This window comes from Columba livia, chromosome 2, assembly GCF_036013475.1.
Source record: "Columba livia isolate bColLiv1 breed racing homer chromosome 2, bColLiv1.pat.W.v2, whole genome shotgun sequence".
NCBI classification, from domain to species: Eukaryota; Metazoa; Chordata; class Aves; order Columbiformes; family Columbidae; genus Columba; species Columba livia.
Window position 1 is genome coordinate 48,232,158 of NC_088603.1, and position 12,826 is coordinate 48,244,983.

Sequence of the window (12,826 nt, forward strand, 5' to 3'; positions counted from 1 at the left end):
CATTTGAATAGACAGAAGGGCGAGGTTTCCCTTTAGGGGCATAGTATTGACATCTTTGTTTCATATTGAAACTCCCTGGGGGTCCTGTGCAAAGACCCATCAGTCACTGGTGTATGAAATCCAGGCAGTGGATTTTAAGAATGCACTTCAGTATTACCTTTCTTTTTAGATACCCTTCTTATAATCGATATTCTTTTATAGAAGTATGAAAATAGCTTATTGAAATTTCCACAAGTGTACACAACAAAATTCACTAACACAAAATTTTATCTGGGAGGTGTGTATTTCCATCAAAATGCTGATTTACTCAATGAAATAAGAACCATCCAAGAATGCATTTTGTAGGTTTACGCTTCTAAACAACGTATGATTGTTATGGAATACTATTAATACAACTCACCTTATCCTTCCTGAACTGTGCTCCAGAGGCAAACACAGAGATAAATCAAAAGACTCATTCAATAACTACTTTTCACCTCTGCAATAGCCCATATTCAGCTGCACTTCCCAGAGACTATGGGGACATCTCTTGTTTTTCTTGCAGTCTCTGGAAATTGTATTAATTTATTTGCCTGGTAGAAGAGAACTACTTAAAAATCTGACATTATGCTTCAAAGAGAAATTTCTTTAAAACAATTTTTTTAATGCCAAAAATTGGATGCTTTACATCAAAATGGTATAAAGTCCTCTAGGCTTTCCAGGCAACCAAATAATTTTTATGCAAAAGCTGTTTAACTTTATGCAAAAACATGCCAAAAGTCTGTATGGATTTCTTTCTTTAAGAAAATGCTTCCATGATTTAACAATCATCTGATTCTATATGGAAATATATTTACATTTGTTTAAGTTTTATTTAAAACAGGCTGAACAGACTTAAATATGAGTGGTTTTATTCTGGAGGGCAGGGGGAGAAGGAGTTCATTTTTTAAAAGCACTTTCAATTCATTAATTACATTTGAGAAGCATACGAAGTACTTTTATTTATTCTGAAAGAGCAAAAAAACAAAGTTTATGTAAACTCATGAGTTCTCTCTTTTCGTGTTGTCCTTCCCATCACAAAATTGCCTTTCACATCAAGATTTTCTAAAAATATGCACGGCTATTTTTTCTCTGATAGTACTGTTCAACTAAACATTGTCTTGAGAAAATTGTACAGATCTATACGTAGGCAGGAAAAAACAATGATAGGACAAGGGGTAATGGATTCAAACTGGAACACAAAAGATTCCACTTAAATTTGAGAAGAAACTTCTTCTCAGTGAGGGTGCCAGAGCACTGGAACAAGCTGCCCAGGGAGGTTGTGGAGTCTACTACTCTGGAGACATTCAAAACCCGCCTGGACACCTTCCTGTGTAACCTCATCTAGGTGTTCCTGCTCTGGCAGGGGGATTGGACTAGATGATCTTTCGAGGTCCCTTCTAATCCCTGACATTTTGTGATTCTGTGAGGAAAGCATCAGTATCTTTATCTTCCTTTGACAAATTCCTCAGTCATATGTAGAACAGTTTATCACTTCCTCTTATTCCCTGAAGAATCTCAGTGTTCTGTCTAACGGACAAAACTAGGCCTATGGAAATACATTTATTTAGTTCATATAATGCACACTTTTTCTCTTGCACTCAACAACACATGAAAAAATATGTAGTTGTTAATATAAATAAGTTAAATATGATGAGGAATAACCCACTGTCTATGAAGCCAAGTTTGATGTTAAAAAAAATATTCTCTAAGTGTCTGTATTGCTTGATATGGCCATCAGTGAACTTTCACACAAATCACTTTACAATCCCAGGCAAAAGACAACACTCTTTTCTTGATATTCTCATGAACAAAAGGATTCATATTAAGCAGAAAACAGTTCAATCTTAAAACATTGTCTCAAAAATATCACACATTTTTAAGTATTTCAGGTATGACTTTGAAAACAAACATTATGTCTCTAATTATTTTCCATTAGCACTTTACCTTGCTTGACAACTGAGTAGCAACATCTCCCTGTTATTAATGAAAACTTGTAGCAGGAGCAGAAAGGCTTTTGCTCGAATAAAATTTGAAGGACTTTCAAGTAAGCGAGTAATTGTAGTCACAAAATCCTTGGTGGAAAGAAAAACAAATATATTAATATTATTTTATAGAAAAAGGTTACCTGCACTGTATTCCAAGACTGTGTACGTTTAAAATTTACTCATTTTCATGTGCATTCTGCATTAGTAAGGTGCTTTTCACTTCACTCATAGGGAAAAAAAAAATCTATAAAACAGTACTAAATAAATTCTATCCAAGACAGACTGGTCCAGTGCAAAGCTGCTTTGAACATCTTCTCAAGAGCTGCAAGAAGGACACAGTGTCTAACATATTATGTCCAAAATGCTATAAAATTAACTACAAAATACGATGGAAGTTGTACTTTAAAATGTCTTGCCTTAAGGATAAAAGTATTTTATTACATTATTTTAAAAGAAGACGGAAAGATTTTCAAAATACATAAATATTGCAGCACAAATATGATTAAATGTTTACCTATTAATTCCCATATATACAGGAAGTTTAAAACCACTACCTTGTTGAATATAACTATGTCTAAATCAGACCCTAAATTATACAACAGATGCTCCAAATAGAAGGTAAAACCATTTCAACCTTCTCTGTACTTATCTGAACTAATTTTATTTTGGGTTCATGAAGTGAAGAACATCTTTTCAGGGAATGACCCAAACTAGGACTTGGAAAGAAAGAAAAAGGGTAAACTGCAAGCAGTAAGGAGTCATGACTTTCCTAATCCACTGACCATTCTCCATCCTTATGACAAAATCAATTTATAAGATCCTGGCTAATTCCTTCCTTACTGTAAATCCAAATGAAAGAATAATTGAAAAAGTTTAACAAGGATAGTGAAAAATAAAGAATAACCACAAAACGTTTCCCTTCAAAATTTTAACAACCGTTAGCTGACTTGATTCTGAAAACACAGCTATTTTTTTTCTGTCTCTCTCTTTGTTTTGCCTTATATGTTGAAAGGATTTTCGTCTCTAGTTTCTGGAATGTGGCCTGACATGAAAAGATGTGAGATTCACAAGTACTGCCTCAGCATCCAAGGAAATAAAGCTGAGAATCAGTGGAAGTAAAAAAGAGCTCTCATATTACAATTACTAGAATTATGTATTATGAGTTGTAAAAAGCATAAGATGAGGATCATTTATGCTCTGTCCAATGATATGTTGTAAATCCTGAAGAACCAAAGGAGAAACAGCCCAAAAAACCCACATGGAGTATCCTCTAGCTCTGAGAAATAAAAATATCTCCTACTTCTCTGTGTGTCATCTGTACTTTTCTTCTACAAAGACCAAAGATGACCTTGCTGGCAGCAGCAATGATATTTTTGGATCAGCTGTTGATCAGTACGGCTTGTTCTGGAAACACAAACCCTTACTTCAGATATTTCTCTCTCTCTCAAAAAAAAAAAAAAAGGTCAGAATTAAAAAACTGATCCAGAATTTACAAACTGAGTCAATTGGGTCTATCCAAGAATTAGACTGAGCACAAATGGCCTAATCAGCAGAAACTAACTTCAAACATTTGAGCTGGATTCTTAAGGGAGCGATGCTACAGATTAAAGAGGTGCATGGTGTGTGCCTGCTTGTTGTGTACAAAGTTTGAAATCCTGCTGTGTTGACACACATTTAACATATCAAGTATTATTTAAATACCCTCTTTTGCTGACACAATAACGGAAAGGCAGCTGCACTGTCATAAAACTGAAAATCAACGCTAAATGTAATTTATTAGAGACAGTCTTTGCCACAATTAACTATGCCTCTTTACAGAGACTGGAAAAAGAACAAGAGTGTAAAAACTGGCCAAGAAACTATCAGATTTTACTTTGATACCATTTTAACCCTGTCTTCAAAAGCAGTCATCATAGACAGGAACTACAGAAATCCCAGAAAAACAAACTGTTATTCATTATTCTCGAACTGTTTGGTTGTATTTCTGTAATTTACTTCAGAAACAGAAGAGCTCCTCAATCTTGTGGTTAATAAGCCTAAGTTGTGTAAAATTAACTGCTTTAAACACTTTCAACAGCTCGTGGAGCATGACTTGTAGCTCCTCTGGTATGAACCTGCAGCAGTGAAGTTCTTAAATTACATTCAACTAAAATTAAAGGTTTAAATTTTAATGAAGTGGGGTTTCGTGAGGGTTCGGGGCTTTTTTAATGATATTACTCAAAACAACAACAAAAAATTTTACTTTAAGAAACTCCATAAAGCCTCAGACTTACTGACAGAGTATATATAATGCAATACTACCTGCTAAGATAAATGGACCAAGCACAGGGACACCATGACAAAGACACATGCAACTACAACCCAAAGCGCATCTGACTATTTTTAGCCCTCACGCTCTGGAAAGCAAGAATATTTCAGTGTTACGCATGGGGGCTACCATGGGTTAAGCCAACATTGTCAATTAAAATCAGCTACATCAGATCTGTCTGTGAATGTTCTAATAATCTGTCTTAAGAAATTCATGTGACATTTTGGAATTTGCTTTTCTTGCTACTCTGAGGACTGCAAAACAGCAACAGTTTATCCAAACAAAATCCAAAGCACATCTTTGCTGATCTGCAGAAAAGCCAAAAATTGCTGAAATACCATCTAATACGTTAATTATTAATAGCTTCACTGTTATATTGTTCTTCCCTCCCCTGCAACTGTTTGATGTATCCATGGCGACCCTGCAGGGTAAGGACACTCTTCATGGCAAGTGAGTGCACTGTCAACTGCAACAAGATCTGGATTTTATGTTGGGTACTCTTAGTAATACTGCAAAGCAAGTTCAAAACAAATCACAAAAAGCAATGATGATTTTGAGTTGGCTACAGAAGGGGAAAAGAGTTAAACCACTGTTTCACTGTACAATAACTGAAGCTGTGACAGCAATCATTTGTTGTATTGTGTATTTTCAGATTCGCCTTCTATGCATTGTGAATGCCTCCATAATACTGTAAGTTGAGATACAAAGATTTTGTTAAAGACGTATCTTTTTCTTAGGTCATATTGATATTGACAAAACCATCAATATCAGAGGTAGCTACTCATCCACATTCAGGTAAAAGTCAAAGAATTGCAAAAAGCAACTGAAAAATTAGGGCAACATTTATAATATCTTTTTTCAGTGTCATTGTTGGATATGACAGATCAAAAGAGACTATGGCCAATGGTGCAGGGAAGCAAGGAAACAAGACAGTTGTGACAATGTATTGCTTTAAATATATGAATAATTTTACTTATTAGTACTTGAAACAAACAAACAAATTTGAAAAAGCCCAACCCCATTATCGGACCTCTGGAAAAAACTAACTCCATTCAGAAAGTTACATGACTTGTTTTCACTCATTCAAAGGTGAATCTTGACACCAAGTTGAAAGTAATTAGCATTTTTTTTTTAATCTACTGCTATAGTGTGTCAAAGATTGAGAGTTCTTTTTCCACACTTAATTTTAAAAACATCATTTCAGGTTTTTTTTTGTTTCTAAGACAAAAAGCTGAAATAGAAAGGCTCTGTATCAGAGAGGGACAAAACCCAGTACCTTTAGCTATTGTAGTTCTTGGAAGATTTATACTAGCATAGATGAACACAGAATTGCATTTCTCCTTTGTCTTCTGGCTTTTATTTTGTAACTTGTTTTATTGCTGTTCTTGAAGGGAGTAGAAAACAAGGGCAGCCTTAAGTCTTATATGCTAAGGAAGTTTCCAAATAACATACACAAAGCTAAATAATCTCCATTTTGAATTTATTACTTTAAGTATCTTTTAATATGTTGGTTTACAGCTGTATTAAAAAGATAGTCATAACTGTGTCACTACCTTCTGTATAACACTGAGGTCCTTCTGCCTCTGAAGCTATAGTATAAAAGAATTCTACAGAAGGCAAAATAATTTCCAGGCCAATACAATCCACTTCTCTTTTCTTTTCCCTTCTCTCATTAAGGTGGACTTGTATGTCACGTTCACGGAATATTGAAAAGTGCACAGATTATTAAATACAGTTTTCAGCAATAAAATATTATTACTCCATATAATGGGATAGCACCTGGCAGTTCAGTTCAGGAGCAGGATTATATGCTTAGATCCTATTCAAGAAAAACGGAAATCTAATTTCTGTTTCCAAAATCTTACAATCTAATTTGAGCAAAACAGACATTCTATGAGATACAGATTTATCTGAACTCTAAGGCAGATACAGTTACCAAGTGAGGACACACGCGGTAGAACTAGACCCTCTTTACCAGTTTTTAAAACACAATGTTTCTTCAGTTACAGCTTTAGGTACTATTCCCACTTCTACCATTAGTGTGACATATGCTATTAAAAGGATATCTATATTTCTCTATATTTCAATTTTCTAATCTGCAAAACTGCAACATTTGCTCACAAAACACCTATGACAATTCATTAATGATTAACCAGCAACTTTAAACCCACAAAGTTTCAGTTATTACTGTACTGCATGTCAGCAAAATACTTTCTTTGTTCCTATAACTAGTTGGAGAATTTCAGAGTTGATTATTTTTATAATATGAAAAATTTGATTAAAACAGTTCATAAGAACTGCAGTATCAGAAAGGGAATCCTTTTAGCAATGTAAGTGCTATATAAACAAGAAATTCTTCACAGAAAACATCATGCTGTAGCCATATGCTTTTTGCACATCACATTCTTTTGCTGAATTTTCAAGTTAGTATTTTTTGAACATACTTCTCTGACTATACCATCAGTTCACAGTAATGCACACTCTCAGAAACTGTAACATTATGGGACAATTTGCCACACGTTAGTGCTGTTGTAGTGGAATTTGTGGAGAGGTTACAGCCAGCCAACGCGTTTACAAAAATGCATTGGCACTTCTGACAAAGCACAGAAATTACTTTTAAGAAGAGAATGTATGATTTCAAGCTGCAAGAAGAGATGGGTGGAAAACAGTAGATTAAAACAATGTGTATAGAAGCCAAATTAATCTCTCTCAGCTAAAGCTTAATAGATTGTTATAATCAAGATGACTTCCAGGTTGCCGCATACATTACAACGGAGTATCTCATTAAAACATAAGCTAGAGTTCCTATTTTCTTTGTGATTTTTATCCTTTCCAAGCAGAGGGGGATTACTTTTGTTTACAAATTGTGTAGACTTACTGCCAAGAAAATAAACACTATTTCTCTAAACATGGAATAATTTGGTGATAAAAATACAAAGTTTTTAATCATCTCTTCCAAAAATTATATTAGACATAAATCAGAACAAGTAGTTTTATTTGGTGACACTAAAAAGAAAACCCCAAGTTATCAAAATGGTAATTCCTGTGAGACATTTCACTTACAAATTGGCCTAATGTCCTTTAATGAAAGCATAAAGTACAGCTTTAGATTCAGTCAGGGCACTCATTATTTTCTCTTTTAAAAGCCTAAGAGAGCTGTGTCAAATAGTTGTCCTCATGCATTCCTTATTGTTTTTCCTTAGGGTCATTAACAGTTACGGTCAGACTAGAGTTTTCTGAATTGCTTGAATTCTAGCTGCAGTAGCAATTTATATACCCATTAGTAATACCTCCTGGAGATCTGTGAGAGAGGAAGAAAAGCTACACACCTCGCTATTTAGATTTTAAGCAAATAAAAACATAAAGTAAACACATTCCTCATTTCCTGCTATTCAGATACATAAGTGTCACTGAGTTGAGCATTCTGAAAACAAAAAAACATTACCAGAGCCAACTTTAACTTTCCATTAGTAAAATTCCACGCCAGCCAATATTAATCTGAACTCAAACCTTTTCTTGAATCAGCCTCTGCAGATGAATCCCACATGACAACATTGATGAAAACATGGTGAGTATGTACTGCTGAATTTTGCATATTCCACTTGCCAAGGAATTTAGTACAGCTGTTAAACCCACTTTTTCAATGACACTCTGGAAAGCATTGGGTGAGTAACGAGTAATTCTGCATAAAGCCTACAAAAGTGAAAAAAAAAACAATTGTTATTTAATGGGATTATTATCTCAAGAAAAATAATGGAGAATAAAAATAGGTGGTGACTTTTCCAACAGTTTAGGAACACAGATAATTCATACAGACAAATACAGACAAATATTAGGGGAAAAGGTTACTTATTTTTAGAGACTTGGAATTCATCTAAAGTTATTGCTGTATGCTCCAGGCAGCTGAAACTTAAATATTTGGTACACCCACATCAACATCAAAGAGAGTTACACCACTCTTTTCCTCTAGAGAACAATAATGATGGGATGGCATAGTCCATGCTTGAGTCTTCTATCAGCACAGATTGTAGGTAGCATCAGATAACACCATACTAGGAAGGAGCACAGGCAGCAGAAAATACAGAGATGGCACACACCACAGAAATTCTAGTCACCCATAAAGGTGGGCATCTTCTTTCTCTTGCTCTGCTCATGGACCATAACCTGATATGTAGTATTTCACTATCTGAAGTGTATCTTCAGATCTCAATACTATAACTTTAGATCTCAATACTTGTTAAGGAACATTGTTTAGTATGGTAAAGATGCAAATTATTCTTCAAATGGTTGATTTACAAATATCAGTGATTAAAACAATTGTAACAAAAGATGCAGATACTGACTGTACTCTAGTGAAGTGAGCACAAATCTGTTCAGCATATACTAACTTAGCTATTTCATAATAAGCATTACCAAATGATCTCCAGGGTGGCTTTATCTCCCAGTCAACACAGCTTTTTCTTTTGATACCTCTGGAAATGCAGCCTTCAAGATACTGTAATCACTTTTGTTCTCTCCAGATAAAGAAAATAAGATTCTTTAGACGTTTAAAATTTCATTTTCTTTGGCTTGAATGTAGTATTAGGACAGGAAAACAGGTTATGTCAATTATTTGATTCACATGCAAATCTGAATTAGTTTTAGGGAAAAACCTGGAAGGCGACTTTCTTCTATGAAAAGTAGGCAATATTACCATTTCTTTCTTCAGACCAGCTATATTTAGAAATTGCTGCTTACTTGGTGCGCATTCAATAGTGAGGTCTCATTTAAGAGAAACTACAATCAATTACACCCATTACAGCCACAGAATACTCTCATCACATAATGGCTTTCCATATAGGAACCTCAGAAACTGCCCAGTTCACCAGTGCCCTTAGAAACATTACTCAAAAGACACTTAGGAAAAAAAAAAAAGAAAGGGGTGGGGGAGGCATAAAAGACAATAAATTAATAAATTATTATTTTTAAATAGACATTTTATTGATGCCATTCATCTATTCTGTTCCTTTTCTTCCTTGTCCTTTCTGGTCTAGGAACTATATAGATTGCAGCCTTTTTCTTCCCTTTTTTTCTTCCCCCCTCTTTTAAAACACAGACACTCCAACTCAGTTTCTCAGGGCAGCATGCCCCATTTCCCTAAGGATGCCATGCAGCCCTTCACCTCTACTCTGAGTTCTCAAAATGAGGGTGCAGGAGGTGTGCGCCTTCACTAAACACATCCTCGAGGGTCACATCACCAGTGCACTGCTGCGACCTAGAGACAGACTGTGTCACAGCAACGTGGAGCTAACTGGGTTTGCTGACGTGGTGTATGCAGGCTTCGCAATGTCTTAGCTCTCTGCTACAGACCTTGTCAAACAAGGGTGACCATAGCCAGAGGCCAGCACAAGACCTCCAGACAAACCTGGTAGGAAAGGCATGGCTGTCTTCTAGGATTATATTGTAGCTTTGGAGACAACAGGAAAGCTCCAGCTCGTCAACAGTCAAAAGTAAAAGCTTTAAAGTCCCATTAGGTTGTATGTCACAGAGAACTCTGCTATATGAGTGTAACAAACACATCAGCAGAAAAGAAGACAGAGTTTCATGGGGACAGAAGACAAAGCATCCTTAATCACTTCAGTAGATCTGGTATCTGGAGAGAACAGATTGAGACAGATCAAAAGGTGGTGGGAGCAGGAACTGGAAACAAGTGCTGAGAAGAGGAAGAAGTAGAGCTCACACCATGGGCTCTCAGCAGCCCTCTTGGAACAGGCAATGATCACAGAGAGAGTAGAGCATTGGCAGAGCCTCTCCTGGAATGGGCTTCTGTGTCCTTGCTCTCTGCACAGCCTTAACCAGCACCTTTTCTCCCAGCAGCTGCAGCCCTGGCACCGTGATCCTTATTGGTCCATTCCAGCTTCATCATCTATGCCGTATCCATCGCTTTTTGGTCTTATATGCCATATGGTGGCTGGACAACTTTCACCCTTTAAGGACATACTCCATGATTCTCTCAGGTTTGAGAATGAATACATTAATGAAACTGCAATAACTAAGCCTCTGAATGAAACTATTCAGCACCAATTATTTAAGACATTACAAAACAAAAACAAACCCCCAAAAGATGGTGTTGAGCTTTTCCAAATTCCTTCCCACTTAAGTGGCTTATGTTCTGTAATTATTCCTCCTCCAGCAGAAAAAGCCATTTTTTAAAGATAAATTTGAATTTTTTTTTTTTTTATTAAAAACTTGCAGTATTCTGGAAAAAAAAATATTCTTCTTGCTGCTGAGCTTGTCAGAATGTCACTTTGACATCTTATAGAATGATTTCTTCTCAGAGTCTAGCAAAATGATAAAAAGATATAGCTTTCCTACAGGCAAAATCTGTGATATTTACCTGAGGCATGTTGGATTCCAAAGTGAGCAAAAATACTGAGACACAGTCCCCGTTTGCCACCTCTGACAGGCAGGACAAGGTAAAGTGTCATTTCTTGACTCCAGAGGCTGAAGACAGAGAATCTTCTTGATATATTTTTATTATTGATTGAAATAATCATAAGAAAAATTCCACAGTGCCTTACTACTTTGCAGACAGCCTGCTAGATTTACGGAAAATATATGACACATGTATTTCTTAACAAAAACATATTTTTACATATGTATATGGATGTCAGTCAAGAATAAATTCTTCAGGATACATTAAAACAAGGCAGGTATCACTGCATAATAAAACACAATAGGACACTGATCATCTCAATTTTACGTGGCCACGCAGAATAAAAATGCCAACATATCTACCACAACAATTTAACAAACGCAGAAATTGCACAGTACAATATAGCTGGAGAATACATTAGTATTTTATTTTTTAAATTAGTATGTTACTGAAATCTCTATGAACTTCATTGGGTTAAAGACCTACCTGTGCTAGATTTCAATATTGACTGGTTATTTTTTTCTAAAGTTAAGATTATATACCCAAATAACCCAGTAGTATTAATAAATAACAATGATTTTTCTTTTGAGTAATAAATTGAGTATTGAGTAATAAATCCAACAAGTAAGTTCACCCTCTTCTTACTTTATTGTTCCCCTACAAAGCAACAAAAGGATTAGAGTACCACTTTAGTATATACTAATTTAGAAGCTTCCTTGTCCACTTCACTTCATATGCAGTATAAAAGTATTAAACCTCAGACTTTCAATAAAGGACACAATCCCAAAAACAGCAGAAGGGAAACTACAGGAACACATTGAGAGCCAAGCACACTTGTGTGAAACGATTTGTCTGGGAAACGGAGATGGAATGGACTATATGGATAGAAATAATTTCCATGAAAACCGGAAAGACAAGAAACAAAGGAGTTAGCCCAAGGATGTAGAAGAGTCCTCTTGCAGAAGTTACTCTCCCAGGCTCCCTCACTGCTGCTTTCACTCAAAGCTCTCCAGTATGTTAGTCTGGAGCAAGCCTCCCTTGAGCATGACTACAACCTCAGTAACGACCCCAGGGAAAGGTATGATCTCCAGTGAGCCTACCTTCTCCATAGGAAAAAAAAAACGTTGTGAACAGTTTGGGGTTTTTTTTTGCTTATGTTGTCCATATGTACATTTATACCACAGATTTGCAAAAGATGTTGAAATTTTTGCCTCAGCAGAGGCACACAACTTGGTCATCTCTTTAAAATGCTGGTTTTGACACTAAAGAGTGTACTGCTAAGGAACTTTGACAGAGAAAAGTTAACAGAATGATAAAAAGGCATCTTTCTTATCTAGATTGACAACTGCCATTGAAAGAATGTCCCATAAATCAGCTGAGTTTCTCTAGGAAATCCTGGTAATTGCAAAAATCATGATCTCCTAAAACACACTGCTTTGTCCTAACACATGTGATGTATGAGAGGGCTTCCAGAATAGCTCTTGAGCACTGATAAACTTTGACAACTAAGTCTTGAATTTGCATCATAAAGGGAAGAAAAAAAAGTCAGGAGGTAAGAGCTTGGCTAAAACAATATCATTGCAAGTCTTATGAGTGCCAGCCTAGAAGCGTCACATGATTCAGTTTGAACTACTGTTTAAATATGGTGACTTGCTATGCATGGCACCCCATTTATCATACCTGGTTAAGCAAGAAGCCCATAGAGATCAGGTTGCTCTATCACAGCTGCAGTGACAAGAGGTGAAGGAATTGACGAACTCAAAATCTACCATACTTTCAATCTCCTTTCTTGGAAGAAACCTCACAAATGCCAGCACTGTTCAACTGAACTGAGCAATTAAAAAAGCCTCATTGCTAGTAAGTAGTGGTAGTTGCCAATGGACACTAAAAGGAAAAAAAATGGGGGGGAGTAAACCAGGCTACAACAAGCTCTTCAGGTTTTAGCTTCGTCTTTAACATTTTTTCCTATCTTCCAGATGTGTGAAACTTTTCTTATCAGATGCTATGGAAAAAAAGGCAACTCCAGTAGTGCTGAAGAGAGGGCAGTTACCCATAGCATAAATACTATGACAAAGATTTCTCAGTGGTTCACATCAG

At 35.9% G+C, this 12,826-nt stretch overlaps 1 protein-coding gene across 10 annotated transcripts in view; it reads right to left on the bottom strand.

Moving 5' to 3' along the window:
* Positions 1 to 12,826, bottom strand: part of ULK4 (unc-51 like kinase 4) — a 240,114-nt gene that overhangs the window by 162,462 nt on the left and 64,826 nt on the right. For all 10 annotated transcript variants that reach the window (XM_065051789.1, XM_065051784.1, XM_065051781.1 and 7 more), the window contains 2 exons: positions 7,825 to 8,007; positions 1,966 to 2,093 (listed from right to left, as the gene is read on the bottom strand). In XM_065051789.1, the coding sequence (XP_064907861.1) occupies positions 1,966 to 2,093; positions 7,825 to 8,007 (311 nt within the window). The remainder of the gene's footprint in view (positions 1 to 1,965; positions 2,094 to 7,824; positions 8,008 to 12,826) is intronic.